The 25312-nt window shown below is 45.5% G+C and overlaps 2 protein-coding genes across 5 annotated transcripts; one reads left to right on the top strand and one right to left on the bottom strand.

The window, feature by feature from the left end:
• Nucleotides 1-274: 274 nt before the first annotated feature.
• Nucleotides 275-7616, bottom strand: tdp1 (tyrosyl-DNA phosphodiesterase 1). 2 transcript variants are annotated; one of them, XM_037450111.2, is made up of 16 exons: nt 7153-7616; nt 6009-6602; nt 5458-5501; nt 5123-5178; nt 4933-5029; nt 4805-4839; nt 4622-4714; nt 4330-4500; nt 4065-4143; nt 3728-3904; nt 3176-3224; nt 2897-2963; nt 2545-2652; nt 2051-2153; nt 948-1053; nt 275-512 (listed from the first exon to the last, which is right to left on the bottom strand). In XM_037450111.2, exons 2-16 carry the CDS (start codon nt 6598-6600, stop codon nt 439-441), a joined length of 1851 nt encoding a protein of 616 aa, XP_037306008.2. In that variant the 5' UTR covers nt 6601-6602; nt 7153-7616; the 3' UTR covers nt 275-438. The 2 variants fall into 2 exon arrangements, with proteins under 2 accessions (XP_037306008.2, XP_037305999.2); XM_037450102.2 differs by having other exon boundaries at nt 7148-7616.
• A 432-nt stretch (nt 7617-8048) lies between these two features.
• On the top strand, nt 8049-24635 carry eprs1 (glutamyl-prolyl-tRNA synthetase 1). Of its 3 annotated transcripts, XM_037486610.2 has the most exons (36): nt 8049-8205; nt 9454-9538; nt 9648-9747; nt 9836-9992; nt 10107-10243; nt 10454-10548; nt 10634-10760; nt 10866-11058; nt 11156-11327; nt 11416-11649; nt 11827-11911; nt 12069-12128; nt 13339-13359; nt 14649-14759; nt 15138-15274; nt 15360-15567; nt 15657-15769; nt 15888-16020; nt 16197-16373; nt 16453-16620; nt 16871-17095; nt 17797-18057; nt 18180-18398; nt 18476-18735; nt 20355-20406; nt 20488-20697; nt 20820-20892; nt 21038-21117; nt 21242-21343; nt 21531-21686; nt 21836-22033; nt 22148-22321; nt 22434-22594; nt 22938-23016; nt 23113-23177; nt 23521-24635. In XM_037486610.2, exons 1-36 carry the CDS (start codon nt 8163-8165, stop codon nt 23669-23671), a joined length of 5022 nt encoding a protein of 1673 aa, XP_037342507.2. In that variant the 5' UTR covers nt 8049-8162; the 3' UTR covers nt 23672-24635. The 3 variants fall into 3 exon arrangements, with proteins under 3 accessions (XP_037342507.2, XP_037342526.2, XP_037342517.2); XM_037486629.2 differs by lacking the exon at nt 16871-17095; XM_037486620.2 differs by lacking the exon at nt 13339-13359.
• The last annotated feature ends 677 nt before the right edge of the window (nt 24636-25312 follow it).

The following is a 25312-nucleotide window of genomic DNA, read 5'->3' on the forward strand; positions in this document are numbered from 1 at the left end:
TGGGTGACCCTTCGCTAGACCAGTGACTTGAGCTCATTACACAGAGCGCATTCATTATAGCTGCTGAATCAGTGATAAATTAACCGCTGAGAGACCATAGGAGTACAATTATCAACCTGGCGGGTTAAAGTACTGCAGTCCAGCGGTGCTGACCACAAATAATGTGGTTTGTTACATAACTTTTAACCCTCCACAAGATGCACAACGTTCTATGTTCTATGTGTGCATTCACAGTGAAATCCTTTTACCACATAGTAACACACCTGGTCAATGATGACAGCATTTTATTTATTGGTAGAAAAAACATGAATCTACAGTCTGGTATAAAATATAAAAAATAAATGTTACTGACAACTAATAACTACTGTAACTATAGTAGTGTCAATCACAAACAGCAGTGGTAAAGTAACAGAGAGGTCTGTGTGTGTGTGTGTGTGTTCAGGAGGGAATCCAGATGTTGCCGTTCGTGTCGGGAGCCTGGCTGTACGGAATGTTCCAGATCCAAGGCTGATCTGAACAAAGAGAGACAAGAGGCCGGTCACATTGTTTCATAACTTAAAATCGGACAAAAGTTGCAACGGCAGCATGATGTCGTCCTCATTGAGCGTTTGAGTGGCGCAGCAGAGCACGCCCCACACAGAGGTAATCAACAGCCCGGGACCCAGAGATACGTGACTACTCAACTAATCATACTTTACAGTTTTAAACTCTTTCACCCACTAGATGTCACACTAACTGCAGTTCCCCCGGCCTTGTTCGCGGATGTGACGTAAACACGGTGGAGTTCAGTAAAGCACTAAAACCCAAGTATTAAAAATGAGTCATTGTCATGTCATCATTTTCAGAGAGAAATGAGTGGAAGCGGCGTACGAGGCCGTGTGGTATTTTAACCAACAGAAGAATCCGGTCCCAATATAAATAAATACAGAAACACTTCTGTTCTGTACCTTCAGGAGAGTAGCAGGCGGGGGGGAGGTCAAAGGGCACAGGGAAGCCGCTGGATGATGAGGAGACAGGAAACGGATTTCTTTGAACTGGAAATGTCTTCATGTTCTGAAAAGAGAAAACCAGACGTCACTCTGTAAATGTTCCCTGTTTCGTGTGTGGGTCCGTGTGTTGCTCTGTGTGTTGTTCCGTGTGTTGTTCTGTGTGTTGGTCCGTGTGTTGCTCTGTGTGTTGTTCCGTGTGTTGTTCCGTGTGTTGTTCCGTGTGTTGTTCCGTGTGTTGTTCCGTGTGTTGCTCTGTGTGTTGTTCCGTGTGTTGTTCTGTGTGTTGGTCCGTGTGTTGCTCTGTGTGTTGTTCCGTGTGTTGTTCCGTGTGTTGTTCCGTGTGTGGGTCCGTGTGTGGGTCCGTGTGTGGGTCCGTGTGTTGGTCCGTGTGTTGGTCCGTGTGTGGGTCCGTGTGTGGGTCCGTGTGTGGGTCCGTGTGTGGGTCCGTGTGTTGGTCCGTGTGTTGTTCTGTGTGTTGTTCTGTGTGTTGGTCCGTGTGTTGTTCTGTGTGTTGGTCCGTGTGTTGTTCTGAGTGTTGGTCCGTGTGTTGTTCTGAGTGTTGGTCCGTGTGTTGTTCTGAGTGTTGGTCCGTGTGTTGTTCTGTGTGTTGGTCCGTGTGTTGGTCCGTGTGTTGTTCTGTGTGTTGGTCCGTGTGTTGGTCCGTGTGTTGTTCCGTGTGTTGTTCCGTGTGTTGTTCCGTGTGTTGTTCCGTGTGTTGGTCCGTGTGTGGGTCCGTGTGTGGGTCCGTGTGTGGGTCCGTGTGTGGGTCCGTGTGTTGGTCCGTGTGTTGTTCTGTGTGTTGTTCTGTGTGTTGGTCCGTGTGTTGTTCTGTGTGTTGGTCCGTGTGTTGTTCTGAGTGTTGGTCCGTGTGTTGTTCTGAGTGTTGGTCCGTGTGTTGTTCTGAGTGTTGGTCCGTGTGTTGTTCTGAGTGTTGGTCCGTGTGTTGTTCTGTGTGTTGGTCCGTGTGTTGGTCCGTGTGTTGTTCTGTGTGTTGGTCCGTGTGTTGTTCTGAGTGTTGGTCCGTGTGTTGTTCTGAGTGTTGTTCCGTGTGTTGTTCTTACAAAGGCAGAGGGCACGTAGAGGACTCCCAGCTCGTATGAGCGGACCATCACCTGAGTGTTTTTCTTCTCCAGCGCACCCCAGGCTGCTTTGGACAGGTTGGCACTGAAACACACATTGAAATAAACAAGGTGTAATACGCCATATTAATCATCATACAATTATCACTTTTTTTTAGTGGGATTGTATTTCAAATTAATCTAGAACGCAGAGCTGCTGGCAGCAAAAATGGACTAAAAATTGTTGATTTATAATTTAAAAAATGGATTTATATAAACCATAAAAAAGACAGTGAAGAATGAAGGAAGAACAGTGATAATCTATTTAAAGTTTTTCATAATGCATTTACATTTATTTTTAACTTTATTGGAACCATTTATTTAAGGGTTACCACAACAGTTCCAGCAGTAGTTAACATGTAAAATATAAGCGAACCAGCGTGGAAATGTCATGTACAAATACGCAGCAAATGTAAAGCTGGAGCGCAAACACACACCTTGTGACGAGGAACCAGGCCAGCTGAGAGAAATCCGGTGACGCCCGCATGTATGTCTTGATGTGTGGCATGGCGTGACTCCTTCCTGTTGCAGTGGCCTTCCAACGGCTACACACACAGACACACACACACACATCTGTAAAAATGAACTTGGAATGTATACATGTGAATATGGCTGTATCAACAGTTACGGACTAAGCTTAAAGTGACCAAATTAAAGCGATTAAAGTGTGTGTAACCTCGTTATAGTGCATGCTGCTACTTGGGTGTGATACGGGGATTGTGAATTAAAAAAGGAGGACGTCATGACTAGCCAACCAATTTGAATAGAGGTTGATAGAAGTGAACTTACTGGAAGAAGGCGTGGAGCCAGAGTTGTTTCTGAGCCGTCTGGACGCTGTAGGGCAGAGAGCCGCCCGCTGGAGGACGAAAACGTTCAGCAGACATCATCAGACGCCAGATCAATGGAGACATTAGATGGGTACGAACAACAAAACAAAAAAAGTAGACTGAAAGACTCTAAAAGTGATCATGCTGTGCATAGATTAAAGGCTGTGACCTTTAAAACATTAAACATTACAAACTATTTCAATTTTGAAAGGAAGAAATACAAATAAAAAACATTGCTCACCCGGATAACCTTCTAAACTGGTCCTCACATCTTCAACTGCTGGATACACCTGCAAAAGATGAACCAATCACCAAACACTATAGGTTATATCTGGTTTTATCTGTATATATAGAATATCTATCTATATCTATATGTGTTTTATTGCGTATAATATACGCGAAATATGAAAAAGTAAAAATATATACGCCGTATATATTTTTACTTTTTTATATGTAAGAGAAAGGAAGTAATACTTATTTTTTTAATGGTCATGTAGTCTCACTTTAATTTATTTCTGTCTTAGACAGTGCATTAAATGTAAGAAATAAGTCAGTATTGCCAGCAGCCAAGTGGGTAGGGTTTAACTTTTTTCGATTGTCTTGCCGGAAGGATATGTGAAAACTATCGACCACCATAAAGGCTGAGGCAAATGCCATCTAGTATCTAATACCTCCATTAGACAACATAGCAGCATCAGACGCAGGCTAAACCAATTTACATCATATCATCTCTCCCCAGCTTTGAATGCTGCACCGAACCATCGAGGCTGGAGTGTGTTCTGCAGGAACATACCAAGTGCAAGGGGGGGTCTGTACGAAGAGAGGAGTTCCCCAGCGTGGTCATAGTGCGCTGAAATTCCCCCGTCAACCATTTGGTCTTATCCGGTCCCATTGAGCCGATGCTGGAGAACTGGCCAATCACAGGCCACCTCTCCTCCCCGGGAACAGGATCTGTGTGCGCAGCCAACAGCTGAGACAACGACAAGGAGAAGAAGGCCCAGTTACACAGCACGTTGTTACCTTTCTTCATTTAAAGTGCTGCGAGTGCCTCTGGAGGTCACCTAGCAACGATTAGATGCTGTTAATTAAGGCTTGAGGCCTTCTAATCGGTTTGGGGGAGAAATCTTTACCTTCCTCAGCCTCAGGTGGCCCCATCTCTCCATGTCCGAGCCAACATATCTTCCCGGTGTCGAGCCGACCAAATAAACCCTGACGACAGAAGATATGCGAGGAACAAAAAGAGTCAATCGAGATTGCTGCGCTGAATGTGGCAGGGCCATCGTTTAGCTGAACGTTTCTTCTATACCCAATTCAGTTATGGTCATCTGACAGCTCCCATCAGAGTACATAAGATCCGGAGCTGCATAGGGGTCTCTGTGCGTGTCTCGTGCTTACCGGGCCTCTGACAGGTCGTGCTCTTTGATTCTCAGGATCCACTCCTCCAGTTCTGGTGCTCGATACGACGCCAGGTACTCCAGCAGGTCCCTCTTGAAGAAGGTCGGAGACTCACCTGCACTTTCGCCGGAGCCCTCTGGTAACCGTGGAAACACGGGGCTCATCCACATCCTGGTTGGGAAATGATATTTTCAGGGGGAGACTGGAAACGATGGGGCACTAGCATCGTCCCCAAGTGGGACGACCTCATCTTTTCCTCGGAAACATTCCCTTCTACAGCGGGCGGACTCACCCTTGTGTTTTCTGGTACCAGTCGGCTCTGATGAGGTTGGAAGTCATAATGATGACTCTGAAGCCTTCCTCGTACCACAGCAACATCATCTTCCTGCAGTGACACACATGTCTCTGCTTTATAGGGCACCAACAAAAAGGCCGGTTAAATCTGCAATGTACGTCTCGTCAGAGGAAAGCTTACGTGTGGTGGGTTCCAAAAGCAATATCCAGCTTGGCCTGTCAGGGAGAGTGCATCAGTCCAATTGGAAAGGGAAAATCTTGGACCTTATTAACAGGACCCAACTGTGTCCTATGGTGGAGAGTCCGTACCTGGCAGAAGCGGACATGTGGATAAGATGTAGCCTGCTGGAGCAGCCGGGCCTTGGCCTCCCGCTTATCTCCGTGCACGATCAGAACTGGGCGGTCCCTGTGAACGCCACGGCGATCTCCTTTAAACTGTGAGTCACCTTTAAAGAAAAGTCCAAACTAACTCCTCCAGCAAAGCAGAGGCAGAACCTACCTGAACTCTGATGGGTACTGCTTAACCATCCAGGCAATATCGAAGCAGTAGTTAAACTACGAAGAAAGAGAACAATTGTGTGAATGTAAAGATTCCCCTGTGACCCTGATAGGAAAGATGGACACAGCAGTCATTCGAAAGAATTTGAAAGGAACATATTTCAGTGTGTCCCGAGGCGAGTGTCAGTGAGTGTGAATTCCGAGAGATTTTCAGAAAAGGTCACTAAACGCATGAAGAATCCTCAGCAACTCAAGAAGGTTAGATAAGTTCTGCTATCTGACTAACAGACTCACATTGTCATGCAACCACTATGGCTAAAAAATAACTCTACTCACCTGAACGGACTCTTTCAGGGTCCCAAATAATGGCGAGAGAATGTCTAGATGTAAGGAAAAGTGAAGGTTACCAGAATGTAATGTCTAAAAGAGGGGTGACGAGAGGTTGCAGCTGTAGGCTGAAGGCAAAGACAGTGAACTAGGACCTTCACCTTCAGAGGGTTTCCTACCTACCGGGTCGACCTGATGCCATTTCATGAAATGACATAACAAAAAAGAATGAACCCACCAGCAGAGCCACACTCGAGTCATTCAAAAATAATAGAAATAAGAGGCCTCCACCCACCCAGAAAGCCTTCTTAGCTTTTCCTTCACTTTCTCTCTGTTCCACAGACTCAGACTGGGAGCTTCCTGTCACAACCATCTCTCTACTGCTCGTCGCCTAGCAACGCTACTGGACGGATGAAGATGATTTGGAGTGGATAAGTGATGTCCGACAACTTGTCGGTCTGGGTTCTACACTTGCAACATTGAGTGATCAAAAGCAATGTTTCATTGTTACCCTAACTAACCTATATGCACCACATGATCCCAAGTGAAGCTCTTCTCACCTCTGATGTGCAGAGCCCCGCTGTTGTACTTCCTGTCCAGACCTGTGACCTTAGTGAGGTAAAACCTGTAGGTGTCATCCAGACAAGGAACACTGGACTCAAAGAAGTCCTCCGGGTCGTCGACGTAGAGGCGACCGTAGGGACTCGGAGGGCGCTCGGTCTCCGCCTTCTGTTTCTTCTTCTTGGGGCTGGGAGGGGCCTTCTTACCGAGGCTCTTCCTCTTCACATCTCCATCATCATCGTCGTCACTGTCTGAGAGAGCCCAGCCCGAGCCGTCCGACGGCTCCTTCTTCCGCTTTCCAGCCAAGGACGGACTGGTTTCAAACTTCACTGGACTCAACTGGTTAGTCAATGGCGACTGTCTGGCCTCAGAGCCAACGGCGAGTGAGGATGCAGCGGGGGGGTCGACCGGTTCTGGTTTCACCTCCACAGTGGCTGCCACCGGTTCCAGTTTGGGGCCGGGGGGTGAGCTGTGACCGGACGCAGCGGGTCGGGGGGGCCCTGCAGTTGTAGTCCCAGAGAGAGGAATCGCCTCGTCATCATCCTCGCTGCTGGAGACGGTCCACTTGCCATGTTGAGTGTCCTGATCCATGCCTGGTCACAGACGCAGAGAGGTCAAGCATCAGAGGGTGAGCCTGAAGGAAAGTCATGCTGGATGGCAGCTAGACAGACACAACTGGAAGAGGTCCAGAAATGATTCTACCAATCTGGTGGCGATCTGTGACACTTCGGTGTTTATGAAAAAGAACCAGACAAAGGATTTTATTCTTAATGCTGACTGCAGCTGGATAAGTGACAGTATATCAGCATTTAGGTGCATCCTATCTATTCCGAATTAATGCGTTAAGAACATGCAAACTACTGGATCTACGTGTAAAGTGTATTAGTATTTATTTACTACATGCGTAAATCTGAAATAACCTCAAAGCATGCTTCGGAAAATTCGTTGTAGAGCAGGAAAACTATACATTTAGACGCAAATGCACAGCAATAAATAAGCGTTTTTACTGACGATTAACGGTACACTGCAATGAAGAGTAATCAAAGGATACAAGTTCTTCAATTTGCAAATAATTAGACGATATCACTGTGTTATTGTGATGAAGAGCGTAAATGACGTAATATGAAGTGATACTTGCTTTACCAAGTCTGATAAGTGAGGAGCAACACAAGTATAGCGACTCGCATCGATACACCTCGAAGAACCACAGTGCATGCGGTGCAACCGGAACACGTGTCCGGGTCGAAACTCTCCTGCTTTTCCCTCTAGTTCCGCCTGCAAATGTAAATACAAACCGTTAATGTAGATGTTTGGGGCATTTCTCGCTGTTTAAGAGTGTTTACAATGCGAGCAGATTAATCGACTGGAGAAGTGACTGAACAAATTGGCAAACGAACCTATAATGAAAAAAGAGAGGCCTAAAAACCCAACTTCGCTGTTATAGTTCGGGGTGAAAACACATTGAGGGGGGTAAATGATGTGAATTAAAGACTTGTTGATGTCCATTGACTTTCACTTTTCAAATGGAATAAAGAGGAATAGGTTTCTAAAATAATTTGCCATCTGCGAAACAAAAACTAAACAAAATGTAAACAAATGTGGACATTTAAAATGAATCTTGTATTAAACTGCATTATTATGGTTATCTTTTGTACTCTTCAGTACAACTATAACAAGTCATTGTGTCTCAGAGGAAACTGAGAATCATTCCTCCGCTGCAATCCATCCATCTTATTGTCATTATTTCAGCGCACAACGGCGGCAACCGCCGGACGACGCTCTTACGGGCAGTAAAAAAAAAGCTGTCGTGGTCCATCAGATGGAGGTTCTTGGAGGGTCATTAAATATGTCATGCAACGGATCCTGCACAATCCAAACTAAAGTATTTTTGGAGGGGATCCCCACTTAGCAAGACATGAAGCTGCCGTCTCAGCCAGACTTGTGCAGAATACCCTCCTCCTCTTTTATGTATTTGTATTCTGTGACTGTTCATACTCCTGAACAGATGGAGGCAGTATTGATCACCAGCGAGTTGTTGGCTAGCTTGTCTTAGCTCTTCTTCTCTCTTCCACGCCGCTGTGTGGTTCTTGTTAGGTTAGCGTGCTCCTCAGTGTCTGAAACAGTGAACCTGTGTGGAAGAAGGATTTCACATTATGGCGTTAAACCTCACCATCAACACAAGCAATCCGCCTCTAGGTGAGTTGCAGCCTGCCACCCCTGAATAAATGCTTCTTGAAAGAATCGTGTGCGTGCGCTTAGTTGGCTTGCTAGCTGTTAGCTAGCGCGGCTAGGTGTCACCCGTAAGACCTGAGGCACTTTCCGTTTGGAAAGATATCCTTTTAACAATATAAATAGCTGCGTCCAAGGGAATTAAAGACGCTGGACTAACTTGCTCATTACGATTAGTTTGACGCATGAAATCTGAAAGACGTCATTACAAAATTTGCGTTAGTTACTTTTTTGTTTGTAATTTTGTAATTAACGTATTTAACTGCATCCAACTGTAAAGATAGCCGATGTTAGCACCTCGATGTCTGCCTGATGTTTATTATGTTTGTTATTGTGTGAACAAGTAACGACTGTAATGTATGTTTTAGCCCTATAGCAATTAAAGTACCGTAGTATTGCTTTACGTCCATATAAGTTCACATGGGCGCTAGCTAGCTAATGATAGAACGCAGCACTAGCTCTAAAGCTTAGCTCATGACAGAACTGCACTAACGTTATATGAGCTTTAAAGCTAACGTTAGCCAACCTGTCGTCGTGGCACAACAACATGTGGACAGGTTGTTAACATGCCATTTTAGTGAACGCAGAGACATTACTCTACATTTTCAGCTTTTCCACTTTCGTCATGGGAAGCATATGAACAAAATGTAAGGCAACGACGTACACAACGTCTAAACGAACTGGCAAATAACACAAGTATAAACGATACGTATCACAGGTGACAGCTGCTGAACAGCGCCCCGCGCGTCTGTGGTAGGAACAGCAGGCTGATGCAAGCGCGTTGAAACATGCAGGCTATGGATATGTGAACGTCATAGAGGCTGAGCCTCAACGAAATCATTAGTCCTTTTCATAATCAAAGGTTTATTTTATTACCTGTTAAAATGTTATGGGTTGCCTCACTTTTTTTCTCATAGCAGAGAATGGGCAAGGGAGCTTCTCAGGATTTATTTATTTATTTATGCTTCAAACTAGTGTCCCACTTATGTATTATTGTCAAGTCAATGGCATCACAAGGGTTTTTATTCAAAGCCACTCAAATACTGATGGCAGTGGGCGACCACCTTTATGAATCCAAACCAGGTCCATTTGCCTTTGACATAACTCTTCTATATTGTCTGAACAAGGTTGACCGCTGCTGGTTAAGGCTGCTCTGCCATGTTTACACAGACTCGCAACCAACTACACGCTGAATTATTCTCCTCTGTCCTGCAGGAGTGCTGCTGACGGCAGAGCATGTGAAGGGCATTGTCCAGGTTTCAGTGGCGGAAGGCAAGGACACACAACTTCACGTCTCCGAGTAGGTGACATTGTCCGCAGTGCTTAATAAGGTTCAAAGGCGTACTGCAGAAAAAGCTGTGCACATTTAATGTTATGCATTGATTTTAAGTTCCCTTTCTCTCCCTCAGTTCGGTCCAGTTCAATGATGTCAACTCTATCAGTCGGTACTTGGCCCGGGTGGCTCCCGCTCTAGGTCTCTACGGAGCCAACATGATGGAGCAGACTGAGGTGTGTGTTTGCGCATGTTATGTGATTCTGATTCTGTTCTGTTTGGGGATCCTTTTCCCTCATTTAAGATCCTGTGTGCTACCTGCAGGTCGACCACTGGTTGGAGTTCAGTGCTCGCTGTCTGTGTGGTCAGGTCATCCTGAGCAAATCACTGGGGGAGTTGCATAAGGCCCTTTCCCTGCGGACCTTCCTGGTTGGACATACCCTCACCCTGGCTGACTTGTCCGTCTGGGGAGCCCTGAAAGGTTTGTAGACCATACAAGATGTACCAGTTTAGATCAATGTATATTTTGACGTTTAGTGTCTCGAACCTTTAACAGTGAAACGGAGTGCTACAGATTGTGGTTGTTTCTCTGCAGGTCATGCCGGATGGCCAAGCCAGGGCGAATCCTTCTCCCACGTCAATCGCTGGTTCTCTTTCCTGAGCACGCAGGTTCCCTTCACTGCTTTGGGAAACAAGTTTGCCAGTAAGAAAGCTCCATTGAGCAAATCCAGCGTAAGTGATATTTCCGTCATTGAATGATTTCCTTATTCAACATATTTGTTATATGCAATACACGCTTTTATCTATTTAAATTGTGAAAACCTCATTTCTCCATCCTCTCAGATTCATTGGTGGATTTATTACGTTTGAGATCTGTTAAATCACATTAACTCTTTGTTTCACCTCACTGAAGCTCTTATGCTTTCTGTCCCTGATTGACAGTCTGATGACAAGAAGCAAGATGTTGGCAAGTTTGTGGATTTGCCAGGAGCTGAGATGGGCCAAGTGGTGGTTCGATTCCCTCCGGAAGCCAGTGGGTACGTTTTGATCTGGAAAGATTTATCTTATACATGGTCATTTAATAACTTTCTTAACGGCAATTTTCTCTCCGTCTGGGGCCAGATACCTGCACATCGGCCACGCCAAGGCTGCTCTGCTCAACCAGCACTACCAGATCACATTCAAAGGCAAGCTCATCATGCGCTTCGACGACACCAATCCCGAGAAGGAAAAGGAAGACTTTGAGAAGGTAAGACATGCCAATTAGTTATTCCCTTGCTACCACTGAGGATAAAGTACTGTTGCTTTATCATTCAGATAAAACATATTTCTACTTGTCTTTCCTGCTGCTCAGGTGATCCTGGAAGATGTTGCCATGCTCCAGATCCATCCGGACCAGTTCACTTACACCAGTGACCATTTCCCCACCATAATGGGATTTGCGGAACAGATGCTCCAGGAAGGCAAAGCTTACATCGACAACACGCCTCCTGAGCAGATGAAGCTGGAGAGGGAGCAGCGCATCGAGTCCAAATGCAGAAATAACAGTACGCCCGGGTTTACCAGTCAGTGAGTGTTGAAGCCACAGTGAAAATTTCTGAACTCTGACGATATGCCCCCCTCCCCCCGTATTCTCCTCTGTAGCGGTGGAGCAGAACATGAAGATGTGGTCGGAGATGAAAGCTGGTTCAGTGAGCGGTCAGACCTGTTGTATGAGGGCCAAGATCGACATGAACTCAAACAATGGGTGCCTGAGAGACCCCACCCTCTACCGCTGCAAGAACACTCCTCACCCTCGCACCGGAGGCTCCTACAAGTACTTCAATAAGGGAGGGGGCAAATTCTATTCTTCTCTATTAAATGATTTTTTTTTTTTTCTAAACTATCTGCCTCATTTTTTCCAGAGTCTACCCCACATACGACTTTGCCTGTCCCATCGTGGACAGTTTGGAGGATGTGACGCACGCCCTCAGGACCACCGAGTACCACGATCGGGACGAGCAGTTCTACTGGATAATCGATGCGCTGCGCCTCAGGAAGCCCCACATCTGGGAGTACGCCCGACTCAACCTCAACAACACAGTCCTTTCCAAGAGGAAGCTCACCTGGTTTGTTGACCAGGGATTCGTCGATGGATGGTAGGTGTAGTTTAAATATCTGGGAACTGATGCTTAGTTGTGTTTCTATTGGGAATCCACTTGTTCTGTTTCTTGTGTGTGGCCTTTCAGCACCTCCCTGCCCCCCTTAAACTTAATCTTTACCCTTAGTTTTTGAGCCCCATGTTCTCTTTTGAGTTTTCTCATCTCGTCCCACAGGGATGACCCTCGCTTCCCCACGGTCAGAGGCGTCTTGAGGAGAGGCATGACCGTTGAGGGTCTGAAGCAGTTCATAGCTGCCCAGGTACATCTGTCATGGAGCCTGGACTCCTCTCCAGAACATAGATGCGTGTTTATAATTCAAATGAAGAATATACAAGAGACTTCATTGTTTATATCTTTCCTATTCTATGGACCACATCATTTAAAAACTTGTTTTTCTTTAATCTGCCTCCTTCCAGGGTGGCTCACGGTCAGTGGTGAACATGGAGTGGGACAAGATCTGGGCCTTCAATAAAAAGGTATTTTTTTCTCCTTTGTCGTCTTGCATCTAAGCCTCGTCGTGTGAACCTACTTTTTCACGGTGATGACGAATAATTCTGACATTGAATGTGGCTCAAAGTACAAATAACGAAATAATATTGAATGGGTCCTTCTGTAGGCCATCCTTGACCATTTTTTTAATCACTGACGTTTGTCAAATGTGCTAGTTTGGAAGGTTAAGGGGTCGTTTAGTTGACCTGACTCGTATATTAGAGAGTTCTGAGGTTCAGAGGTTGGGTCGTGGGTTCCCTGCTGGCATGGCTTCTCTGTTTCTCCATTCTCATTCTGTTGGAACGCGGTCATTTGCTACCTTCACAACCTCACCCTCCAAATCAGCCACTGATGACACTGAAAACATCCAAAAAATAACCAGTCGCCACATTTCATGTCCCACATTTGAATGTAGTGATTTTTTTTGTGCCCATTTTCATCTGTCTGGACACCAGTGTTTCTTCCTCTGTGAGGCTTTCCTTGCTTGTTGCTGCTTCATCCTAAAGTTGAGTAAAAGGTGGGGAGCGTATAGTTTAAATGATGCCTATGAACAGAGGGTTAGGCTTATCTAATGCTATCGAAGGTTAGAGCCCTTAGCTTGAATTGAAAGAGGGACAGGCTGGCCTTCTGAATGCTGGGGCGCCATCGAGGACCAAGAAGTGCTACCAAAGGTGTGATGACCGTTGGTGTCATGATGAGACTTGGAGTGATGGTTGGGCTTCATATGCATGTTCTACTAACCCCTCTCCTCCATGCCCTCTTCAGAAATTTGCTTTTAATAGTTTTTCACAGTTGAATATTAAGGTCACCGGCTGAGTTCAGGGAACATGGCTGTGTATGTTCAGTGTTCATATTCTAGTTGCTAATCCGACCCTAAAAGAGGAGGGAGCAGCAAGGCATGGCCTGTTATCCGCAGCCCAATAAATATTTGCTGTTCCTCAGAGGTTAAATTGTCATCAGAGCAATGGGCTGTGGCTTCCCAGACAGATGCATTAGAGACGGAGGTTGTAGATGGAGGTTAAAGTCATGCTGTCTTAGGACAAAAGTCTGAAGTGGACGTAGGTGAAACTCTAGAAACAAACGGTAACCATTCTGTTGAGGAGAAATAATGTAAAAGTTCCATTCTATGTAAATGTGTCTCTCTTCCTCCCTCGCTGTATTTGACATTAAACAGCATCTCACTCTTCTGTTTCCAAGCTGCCAATTAGCTGTCTCAAGGTACTCCTCCACCTCCCGCTCTACCGCTCATTTTCACCCACTCCCTCCACGCTTTCGCCATAGCTGGTTTATCCGAAACGCCACCGACAGGTTTCACTGTTTTACCATCCGATCAGATGTGTCGTGCATCCAGGTGACTGGTTACCTGTCAAAGAACAAACCGTTAACAGGCCAAGGGAAGTTGTGTGGTAGGCAGTTTGATTTAAATACACTGGGGATTACCACAAGTGGAATTATCATCCAATCCTAATATTTGTATGTACTTGTCAGTTGTGTATCACACCATCTCTATCCAGGGTTTCATCACCATTTGATTCCACTGATAGACAGTTCATTATTATATTGGATTATTGCCCATACCAACTTTTAGCGACTTATTCTCCATCGGATTCAAACTGATTCTGAACAGTGTTGAAGGGTATTTAGTGAGCGGTGTGCTTGTAGTAAAGTAAATGTGGCGTTTCGAGGTGGAATGGAGGTGTGGAGGAGACATATTTTTGGTTCCGTTTTTTTATGTTCATGTTAAAAGGGAACCTGGCTTTTATCTGAAATAATGGATAAAAACCAGAAGTGACTCCTGGACGTCACGGTAGCTTTTCAGTAGAGAAAATACCACTAGCTCATATCCACCACCAACCGAGTTATGGGAAATATTTAACGTCCAGATGCTGTGACCTTCTGTGATCTGGAATGATTTTAAACTTAGTAAAATGACTGAGATTAAAAGAGCATTTTTAAAACGCAGGTGTGAATTTGCAAAAAACAGACTGGTACATAAACTGCTTAAAATATTTGAAAAATTCAAAAATTCGTCCTTCAACAAAGAGGATGTTGCCTGAATGTGCTCTCTATTAAATGAGCATGAAAGTGTAAACAGTTTTTGTTCTGGTTTTTATATTTTGAGTTTCTCAACTGGTTCCATTCCGTCAGCATCGGTATACAAGACTATTAGAATTAGTAGATGTGAAATTCTATTGTCCATTTAAGCATCAGTAAATCTGTGAGCCCATTTTTAGGGCTCTGAAACACTGGCTGGTAAAATAGTGAAAGTGTGACCAAAGAAAAGCTTGTTTCTCATGACTGCATACGATCGCATGAAGTCTGCTTTGGTGTCATGCATATGTTCGTGGCCGGGGTTATTTTTTAATCCCTTTTTGTTCTCAAAGGAAACCGTTTAGGAATTAAGCTGCATCCTTCTCTGCTTTGTCCTTTCATTGCTCAGCATTTTGTATGTAGACACGTTCTGCTGCCTCTTTTACTGATGTGTGTCTGTGTGTGTCTTGTGTTAGGTCATCGACCCGGTAGCTCCCAGGTACACGGCTCTGTCCGGCTCCTACGTGGTTCCCGTCTCCGTCTCCGAGGCAACGGAGGAGATGAAGGAGGTGGCCAAACACCCGAAGGTGGGAGCCACACTGTAATCCGCACACCACCCGCTTGTAATCCTCGTTTGCGAGAAATTCTGATGCAAAAAAAAATAAAAAATTGCTCATATTTTTGTTGCTCTCCATTAAAACTCCCATTTCCCTCTTTGCATTGTTTGCAAGACTTATGTTAACGGCTCTTACAGTGTGCAGAGCATTTAGGCTCCACATTTTAGAGCCTTGTATACAGGCAATGCGGTAAAGTCTAACATCAAGCTGCGCGTTCACGCCCCATGAAGAAGCTCAGTGACCTGTCTGACATTTCTATTGCAATACAAACTACACTGTACTGCAGTGTTGGACACATGGAGCTTTCAGGAGCTGTTGTAATTTTTTTTTTATTTTATGTCCTTCCAGAACGCAGAGGTGGGCATGAAGCAGGTTTGGTACGGACCTCGGGTTCTGGTTGAAGGAGCTGATGCTGAGACCTTCTCAGAGGGAGAGATGGTCACCTTCATCAACTGGGGCAACCTCATCATCACCAAGATCAACAAGTGCGTTTCATCGTAGCCAGACTCATCGGGATCGTAGGAGAGAGTTGAGTGACAGTAACCAATTGCACCCTTTCCCGCTGCTCAGAGGGCCCGATGCTAAGGTGGTCTCCCTGGAGGCTCGTCTGAACCTGGAGAACAAGGACTACAAGAAGACGACGAAGATCACGTGGCTGGCCGACACAAACAGTGCCCCCCTGCTGCCCACCATCTGCATTACCTACCTGCCTCTCATCTCCAAGGCCGTCATCACCAAAGACGACGACTTCAAGGAGTACATCAATAAAAACAGCAAGGTCCGCTTTGCGAGGTCTCGCAGCGAGTGTCACATTCCTCATTTTTCAATGTTTCCTTTTTCCTGATCGTCTCATTTTCATTTTCTCAGCTGGAGGAGAAGATGCTCGGCGATCCTTGTCTGCAGAGCCTGAAGAAAGGTGACATCATCCAGCTCCAGAGGCGGGGCTTCTACATCTGTGATCAACCTTATGAGCCTGTCAGGTTAGAGGAAGGGTCCATTTGTTTAATTTCACCACCAATTTCATGGCGTTCAATAAAAACCTGGATCTCACTATGTTGGTTGGTTTTCTGTCTGTGTCTAACTGGTTAACAACTTCAGTCCTAACAGCTGTAAGGAGAGTCCCTGTGTGCTGTTCTACATTCCTGATGGACACACCAAGGAGATGCCCACTGCCGGATCCAAGGACAAGAGCAAGAGCCAGGCTTCCAGCAAAGCAGTCAGTGCTCCTAAGGTAGAGCCCCAGCAAATGTTTCCCAATGATGGAAATGACTAAAAATAGATTTAGAATAGGCTTTGAGTCCAGCAAATGAGAACATGAACTTGCATTCATCTCTTTGATGTCTGGAGTAAACTGGTGCCGGTCAGGTTCTTCTGTTATCTTTAAATACGGCTGTCCTCTTGTCTCAGCCTGCCTCGACCTCTGCAAAATCCGCCCCTCCCTCAACGCCAGCACCTGCTCCAACATCAGCCAGTGACTTGTTCTCAAGCATTGTAGCACAGGGTGAAGCTGTCCGTCAACTAAAGGTTGCCAAGGCGCCCAAAGACGAAGTGGACAAGGCAGTTCAGCAGCTGCTCTCGCTGAAGGTACATCGGCTGTGATGAAAAGCAATGAAACCGATTTATTTGATGTTGGCTTCATCATTCATACTTTCTCTCTCTGTAGGCACAGTTCAAGCAGCAGACGGGAACGGAGTACAAGCCGGGTATGGCCCCTCCCACCTCTGATCCAGCCCCGCCCCCCACATCAACAGACTCCACCTCTTGTCCATTCACCCAAGTTACAGAGCAGGGCGAGCTGGTCAGGAAACTGAAGGCAGAGAAGGCCCCTAAGGTAGCTGGAAATATGTTGAATAAGCGCACGTGTCGACGTCTGTTTGTCCACCCACTCGTCATGTCCACGTCCGTCCATCAGTCGTCTGTCCGCTCGTTAACATTGTGCCGAGTGATTCGTCCAGTCATCCCTCGTGTCAATCCTCACGTTATTTGTCTGGTTGTTGCGCATGTCTCCACGCCGTATGCATGCCAGTCATGTTCATTCCGTAAGTGCCTGCGACAATAAGCTGGTTTGTTGGTGGCACCAGGATCAGATCGACGTAGCAGTGAAGAAGCTCCTCGCTCTCAAGGCACAGTTTAAAACGCTGACCGGTCAAGATTACAAACCTGGGATGGCCCTTTCGGCTCCTGCTTCCTCTTCTCCATCTCCTGCGACCTCTTCCTCTTCTCCCTGCGCTTCTTTGGGCCTGTATGAGCGTGTTTCCCAACAGGGGGAGACTGTGAGGAAACTGAAGTCTGAAAAAGCCCCCAAGGTATTCTGATGCGGACGGTAGAAAATATTGAAGTGCCAGAAAATAATTTTAATTTAATAGAAAACAATACAATATTAAGAGCCCAAAACATAATTGCAAACCAGTGTGCTGCACTATGCTGCTTAACAAAGAGTATCGTATTACTCATACAAACACCATTCAACTTCTCATTTCTAAGATGACCTTCATGTTGAGTCGCTAGTGGCTGATCAGAGGAGGAGGAAAGTCATGATAAAACTTAATGTCCTAGAATTTTTGAGTTGTCGTTTCAAGGCATGGAGGCAAGTTTCAAAAATGGAAATCTTCACAGATGCCAGTATATGTACATTAACGTACATGAGCATTGGACTCTGAATGGCTATATGCCACATAACCGCCAGACATAGTCCCCATTTTCATTTTATTTGGGCTCTTAAGCTTTCTTCAAGCCAAGAGAGTGAAAAACAAACCTGCTGTTCTTAGCCATAGAGCTGTAGTGAGAAATGTCTGATCCGTGTGGATTGATGTTTGTCCTTATGCTAAAACAAAGCTAAATTTGGGCCCCAGGTGATTTTTAGAAGACCCCGGCAAAAAAAGACATCTAACATTAGTCTTTACGTTGCCATGACCACAAAGCTAGCCACTAATTTTTCATCATTACAAAACAAATATTTGAATCTATTGCTTTTTCTAACTCTGCATCCTCGTCTGTGTGTCCCCAGGACCAGGTCGACGCTGCAGTGAAACAACTGCTTGCCCTGAAGGCAGAATACAAACAGGTCACAGGCCAGGACTACAAGCCTGGGGCAGCTCCGGTCCAGAAAGCCCCCGCCTTGGTCCAGAAAGCCCCCGCCTTGGCCCAGAAAGCCCCTGCGCCGGTCCAGAACAGTCCAAGCTCTGCCTGCGATGCCACCGGCCTGTACGAGAAGGTCTCTGAGCAGGGAGAACTAGTTAGGAAACTGAAGGGGGAGAAAGCGTCAAAGGTGAGACTATAACTGCAGCATCCCAGCTACTTCATGTCCTTTCATACACCTGTGTTCGCTCTGCGTTCAGAGTCGTACTACTGTTGAATAGACCGGTTCTCTTTGTGCTGCCTGTTCATCAGGATCAGGTCGATGCTGCGGTGAAGCAGTTGTTGGCGCTGAAGACCGAGTATAAACAGCAGACCGGGCAGGACTACAAACCTGGACTACAAGCTCCAGGTAGCCAGTCAAGCGTTTCCTCGACCAAGTCTAACACTCCAGCGCCAGCAGAGGACCTGTTCTCCCACATTACCCAACAGGGAGAGCGAGTGAGAAAGTTGAAATCTGAGAAGGCCCCCAAGGTAAGGAGCAAATCACAGTGGACTCCCATACACAGATAGTACTGGAGAGAAGAACAACAACTCTGTTTGCATTTCAGGACCAGATTGATGAAGCTGTAAAGACTCTCCTGGACCTGAAGAGCAAGTACAAGACGCTCACTGGACAGGAGTACAAGCCAGTGGCCGCCGCTGGAGCCACCGGAGGAGAGGACAAAAACCGCAAGGAGAGGGAGAACAAGTCTGAGAAACAGGGAGGAGGAGGGAAGAAGGGTAAAGGAGACAAAGCCAACCAGGGCAAGGAGGCTTCAGGTGGAGCAGGAGTCCCAGGAGACGGTCAAGGTCCTAAGAAACAAACACGGTGAGAGACTGGAAGCTGATGTATAGAAGGAGAGCGGTTTAAGAAGTAGATTCAGAGGTAGATAAACCAACTCTTTATCTGGAGTATGAAAAGTTACCACACAGTAAAACATGTATTTTATAATGGCGAGCTGTATTGGATTTCAGAATAAATCTTATTATAATCAATACCTTGAAAATCCTGGAAGTTGGTAAGACTGATTATTTAAAAATGTACACGTGTTTTTGTTTTTTTGCTGAAATCTGTACCAAACGTGAGAAGCCTACAACAATATTGAATTTTAAACCTATTTCTCCTTTAATGAAAGCTGCACCTCCTAGTATTTTAATACTGCAGTAGGCCATGTGTCGCGAATTTGATCAACTCAGTGGTGTAGAAGTTCTACTGAGGAACAAAATGTTGTACTTTTTGCATCTGAAGTAAACTTTTCCACTTTTAACTCACATGTGCACAAGATTATCCGGCTGTGCACATGTGCCTGGATTATGTTTGTGCTCCCACATGTGCAACAAGACTGGAGAGAGGCGTATGGATGTATAGGCATTTAGATGAACAGATGCAGGGCAATATCATACAGCAGTTACTTTAATGTGATTATGATTTGCCATAAAATTGACAAAATTGTCATAATTGCAGAGCCAATAAACAAAACCCACCATGTTCTAAACCATCCTTTCTGTTTTGGGTAAAACGTGGATTATTGAGTGAGATGCTTAATTAACGAGTTGCATTCGGGGGGGTTGAATTGTTCCCACTGAACTTCCACGGTTGTTTTATTCGAACCACACGGTGCCGCAAGTTGTTTTTAGTCTTTAAACAAATACTGGACGCATTGTGGGGACAGAAGCCCACGCTGGGACCTCTCAGCCGCACACTGAAGACGGACCCTCTGTAAGCAGAACCCTTGTTGCTTAACGCCTGAAGGGCTTTTGTTTTTTGTTTTTCACATTCGGTGAGTTTTCGATGGTTGGTGTGTTTTTTCCTCTGCTTGATCGGTGCTTGTGGTCTGCCTTGATTCTCTCCACTACTAATATACATAAAGGTCCCTATAATAACCCTATAGACCTTCAAAAGTTGATTTCTCATTTTGATCCAAGATGCAAAAGTATAAAAACTTCTGTTCCTCAGAGAAAGACTTGTAACCACACTATCCCACAATAATGGAGATTGAGATTTTGCCTTGATGGTGCTGCTGTCAGTTTGCAGTTGGCCTCGTTGCTTCTGAGCTTTGAGCTGCATGGTCGTCTGTGCTGGGAATGACTTTTTTTTGTTTAAGGCTGTATCAAATAATTCCAAACTTTGACCCTTCATTCATAATTTCCCCCCCAAATTTAAATTCTTAAAATGATTGAAGGTGATGATGATGATGAATGTACTATTTTCCTTTTTTTTAAGAAGAAAACTAATCTAATTGGAAGTTCAGAGTGTAAAAAAGCCATTGAGTACAGCCTTAACTTGTTCCTAGGCTGACTATCCAGGATGCCTGGCCTGACATGTTCTCTTGATAAAATAAAAACACTGCAGACCAGTGCACTCTTTAATCTGTGTGTTGTTGGGCTGTTTTGCATCTCTTTACTCGGCGTTGCATCCCACTGACGGCGCTCTCTGTCTCCTGGCAGGTTGGGCTTGGAGGCCAAGAAAGAAGAGAACCTGGCTGAATGGTACTCTCAGGTGAGTTACCCCGTAATACCTTTTTTCTAATTCCATTTTATTTGTATTCCTGTTGGATGTAACGTTGCCCCTCCCCTCCAGGTCATCACTAAAGCGGAGATGATTGAGTACTATGACGTTAGCGGCTGCTATGTGCTGCGGCCCTGGTCCTACTCCATTTGGGAGGCCATTCAAGCCTTCTTTGACCGGGAGATTAGGAAACTGGGCGTGGAGAACTGCTACTTCCCCATGTTCGTCTCTCAGGCCGCCCTGGAGAAGGAAAAAAACCACATAGAGGACTTTGCTCCGGAGGTAATTGGACCTCCTTTTGCCAAATAAAACCACAGAAGTGGTCTTATTTCTACCGAAACGATAAGAAAATGAATCATATCACAGCACAACTTCAATAATCATTTTAATTATGATTTTGTCAGGTTGCCTGGGTAACCAGGTCAGGAAAGACCGAGCTAGCGGAGCCCATTGCTGTCAGACCCACCAGTGAGACAGGTCTGAACAACAGCTCTTTAGTGGACTCTAACTTTGAGACAAACCATACCGTAGTGATCAATGCATGCAATGATCTTAATATATACGAAAAACTTTATTATTTACTCTTGTGCTGTTATGAATTAACCTGTGGTCTTTGCCGCAGTGATGTACCCCGCCTTTGCTAAATGGGTCCAGTCCCACAGAGACCTGCCAATCAAAGTCAACCAGTGGTGTAACGTTGTGGTCAGTATCCTCCTACAGGCCCATCGACTCCATCTTTGTCTCCACATCTCCCTTTTGTGCACGTTTCCTGTGTAATTTCAAGCTTGTTGAAGGACGTTTGCTGACATATTTTCCTCTCCTCCAGAGATGGGAGTTCAAGCACCCGCAGCCCTTCTTGAGGACGAGAGAGTTCCTGTGGCAGGAGGGACATACGGCCTTTGCCACCAAAGAGGAGGCGGAAGAGGAGGTAACGGCGAGCACAGCTCTGTCCCCGCCATCTTTGATGAAATGACCGTTGTGGCACATTGGCGCTAAGATGCATTGCAGCGCAGCACATATAGTTCCACACGGTGTTGATTTGTTTTGGCCGTGCTGTGCTGCACAGAGTACATAATCACAAGTCTTTGTTCGCTTTTCACATCTTGCATCCGCAGGTGCTTCAGATCCTGGATCTGTACGCCAGGGTGTACGAGGAGCTGATGGCCATCCCCGTGGTGAAGGGGAGGAAGACCGAGAAGGAGAAGTTTGCTGGAGGAGATTACACCACCACCGTGGAGGCGTATATCTCTGCCAGCGGCCGAGCCATCCAGGTACGTGGTGTGCCGGTCCACTCCCTTTGCTCCTTTCTCACACACGTCGGCACAATATTGCGTTTGATTCCTTTGATGAGCTGCAGAGATTTAAGCTTAAACTGCAGAACAGAAGATGGAATCCTCTTGTTTGCTCTGTGCCTCCTCAGGGTGCCACGTCTCACCACCTCGGTCAGAACTTCGCCAAGATGTTTGAGATCACGTTTGAGGATCCAAAGAAGCCGGGCGAGAAACAGCTGGCTTTCCAGAACTCCTGGGGACTCACAACCAGGACCATCGGCGTTCTCACCATGGTCCACGGGGACAACATGGGACTCGTACTGCCACCCAGGGTGGCCTGCCAACAGGTACACAAGCACACACACTTACGTGGTAATACATACAGCAGGTCAGTTGTGATTTTTTTAAATGTGACCCCTTGCTCATACAGCACTGGTTGAAATGTCTCCTCTTTTTTCCAGGTTGTCGTCATCCCATGTGGGATCACTGTCTCCCTGCCAGAGCAGGAGAAGGAGGCGGTGTTGGCCCAGTGCTCTAAATACGTGAACAGGCTACAGGACGCTGGTGTCAGAGTGAAGCCGGACCTCCGAGACAATTACTCACCAGGATGGAAGTTCAACCACTGGGAACTCAAGGTCAGAAGATTATATGAATGTTGAATGATGTGGTAATTAATGATGTGATTCATATGGAGGCAGCAATGTTTGACTCTCTCTCTCTGTCTCTCTGTGTGTGTGTTTGTTTTAGGGAGTTCCTATCCGCCTGGAAGTGGGTCCTAAGGACATGCAGCAGCGTCAGTGCGTCGCTGTGAGGAGAGACTCCGGCGCAAAGGTGACCATTCCGGAGGCCGAGGTGGAGAAGAGGCTGGTCGCCATGTTGGAGGACATCCAGAGCAGCCTGTTTAAAAAGTAAGATGCTGGCATTGACATATTGGCCTTTGAGTACAACTGACCACAGAAAGTTTGTTGTGATGTGAGAACAGCTGCAGTGAAACTTTTCCTCACCTGCTCTACGTCTTTCTTCCTGTAATGAAAATTGTTATCACTGGTTTAAAATAATCACGTGTCCCTCAACCACCTGGGGGAAACATTGTGTCCTAAGTGATATAATTACAGATGTAATTACAGATGTATACACAGACTGTGACCGATCCAGCTGGGAAATTATAATACACAGAGACAAGAGATGCTTTGTGGTGTTCCTACACACACAAGAAGATTGATGAGAGTGTGTTGCTTGTGTGTTTGTCAGAGCTTCAGACGACCTGAAGCGCAACATGGTGCCTGCAGACACGATGGAGCAGTTCCAGAAAGAGTTGGAGCAGAACAAGGTGAGGAACACAAACCACCACAAGCAGCACACAGCGTCTCGTTTTGTGCGTCTCCACGGGTGAATCGCTAACGATGCATTTCCTTTTGCGTGGTAGATTGTCCAGATCCCGTTCTGTGGTGGAATCGACTGTGAGGATTGGATCAAGAAAACCACTGCCAAGTACGTCCAGCGTGTCCTAGAACGATTGTTAATGCTGACAAATAAACATCATTTATTTATGCATTCACCAAAGATTCAGATTTTTAAAGTACTTTTTAATTTCTCCTTTTCATCATTTTTTTAATTACCAATTGGAAAACATGAGCGCTTTCCACTCGCATGATTATACTCTGTTTTTAATTTGAACTATTAAAAGACATTGTTGTGCTTTCTTGTACTTTCTTGTTACTTGTTTTCTGAGTTTATCTATGTGGAAATGCACTTATTGTACGTTGCTTTGGCTAAAAGCGTCAGCTAAATGACATGTAATGTAATGTAATGTAATGCTTGTTTTGTCCTGTAGGGACCAGGACCTGGAGCCTGGTGCGCCGTCCATGGGAGCCAAGAGCCTCTGCATCCCCTTCTCACCCCTGAAGACGCTGCAGCCCGGGCAGATGTGTGTCAGCGGCAAGGAGCCCGCCAAGTACTACACCCTGTTCGGACGCAGCTACTGAGCAGCTGCCCGAGCACGAGGACCAACACCTCACCAGGAAAGGGCTCTCCTCCCTGCTCGGGTTGATCTCTGGTTAGCATATCTGGTGATAGGGGGATGAGTTTACTGGACTGTGGTTTTGGATTGGGAAGAAGTTTTTTTTTTTTTTTTTTTGTATTTTATTTACATGTTAACATAGGTCTATAACTATCTGGAAGAGGTGAGAAAATAGTTTACTTTTTGAATTCAGTTATGAGAGGAAAATGGTTGTATGACGCTGCTGCTCTCCCACCTGGCTCAATGCTCTTCAAAGGACATAAAAGAACACTAACTGTCCTGCAGGGGTTTGTATTGGCATCAGAATAAAAACTAGGATAATATGTAATATCTACTATTTCAAAATCGATAATTTTTTGAGTTCCTACTTATCACTGTCAAACTCGAGTTGGATTTAGCTGGTTTTAGTAAATGTTTGATTCATGGGATATTTCCTTCACCTTTTTAAAATCTGGAAAATAAAACGTAAAATATAGTTTCCATTGCCGTCTGGGGGAAATGACTCTGTGCCTGCCAACAGTCCATCGCTCACCGCAAAACTGTCTCAGGCTGTAGATGTGGTATTATTATAAGAAGGCTCTCAGCTGTGCTCTAGGGCTGTTTACAGTATGTGGTTTAGGATTGTTATTAACTTGATCATGACGTTAATCAGTGGGCAGCTGAATATGGTAAATATAATGTATTCACGTGTCCGTTTTTAAAAGTCAAACTGGCCTACATTGTTTTCGATCCATAATAAATATGGGTGATGTTTAAACTGGAGATTCCACGCCCGGCTGTGTTGTTTTGGAGGGCAGTGTCAGAAAGAAGAATGTAGATGTGGATTAGAATGGCTAAGATTACTTTTAAATATAATACTGATTGTCTAGCGAAGAGATAAAAAAGGGGTACTTCTGTTTCCATTTTCAAAATAAAATAATTGGCATGTACTGAGTGCTTCACTTCAAATACAAGTACTAAAAAGTGAATGTTGAACCAGCTTACACAAGGTAAGAGCAGACATGCCAACCCTCCCGATTGTTCCGGGAGACTCCCGAATTTCAAAAACCCCTCCCGAAAATCTCCCGGACCGACCTTTCTCCCGAATTTCTCCCGATTTCCACCCGAACAACAATATTGCTGCACCATCCGTCACTGGGCGCGCCGTTTCAGACCGAACAATAATAAAGGTTACACCTTGAAGTCAAGCGCGGCAATTAGAACAGAAAAAGACGAGACTACCGTGACTAAAGGGGGAGGGGGGGGGAGGGAGCATCGTGCATCTGCCCCTCGTCTCTTCAAAGAGGTGTCATGGCTACAGGTGCCACCGGGCGATGACACGCCCCCTTTCCTGCTAATTGAATTTCACAGGTGCTGCTCATAGCTCCTTCAAGGGCTGCTACAGGCTGCGAAGCATCTTCAAATACAACTTAAGTAGAGTAGTGTTGTACAAATTAGAGTCTAACCTCCTGAGGAGAACCCTTAAGGAATTGAATTTGTGAAATAAATGGATTACATTTTTCTTTGCGTTCGTGTGTGTGATATATATGACGATATCCCCCCCCCCCCCCTTTGAATATCTCCCTAATTCTGAGGTCTCAAGTATGGGTAAGAGGAGTACATTGGC

This window comes from Pungitius pungitius, chromosome 4 (assembly GCF_949316345.1).
Source record: "Pungitius pungitius chromosome 4, fPunPun2.1, whole genome shotgun sequence".
Lineage (NCBI taxonomy): Eukaryota > Metazoa > Chordata > Actinopteri > Perciformes > Gasterosteidae > Pungitius > Pungitius pungitius.

Coding starts and splice junctions, on each gene's coding strand:
- tdp1 (XM_037450111.2), bottom strand. CDS start 6,600: ATGGATCAGGACACTCAACATGGCAAGTGGACCGTCTCCAGCAGCGAG. Junction 4,501..4,621: donor TGGTACCAGAAAACACAAGG/GTGAGTCCGCCC, acceptor TTTCCCAACCAG/GATGTGGATGAGCCCCGTGT. Junction 2,964..3,175: donor CAGTTTAGAAGGTTATCCGG/GTGAGCAATGTT, acceptor TTCGTCCTCCAG/CGGGCGGCTCTCTGCCCTAC.
- eprs1 (XM_037486610.2), top strand. CDS start 8,163: ATGGCGTTAAACCTCACCATCAACACAAGCAATCCGCCTCTAG. Junction 14,760..15,137: donor AGGTGGCCAAACACCCGAAG/GTGGGAGCCACA, acceptor ATGTCCTTCCAG/AACGCAGAGGTGGGCATGAA. Junction 20,893..21,037: donor CAGACCCACCAGTGAGACAG/GTCTGAACAACA, acceptor TCTTTGCCGCAG/TGATGTACCCCGCCTTTGCT.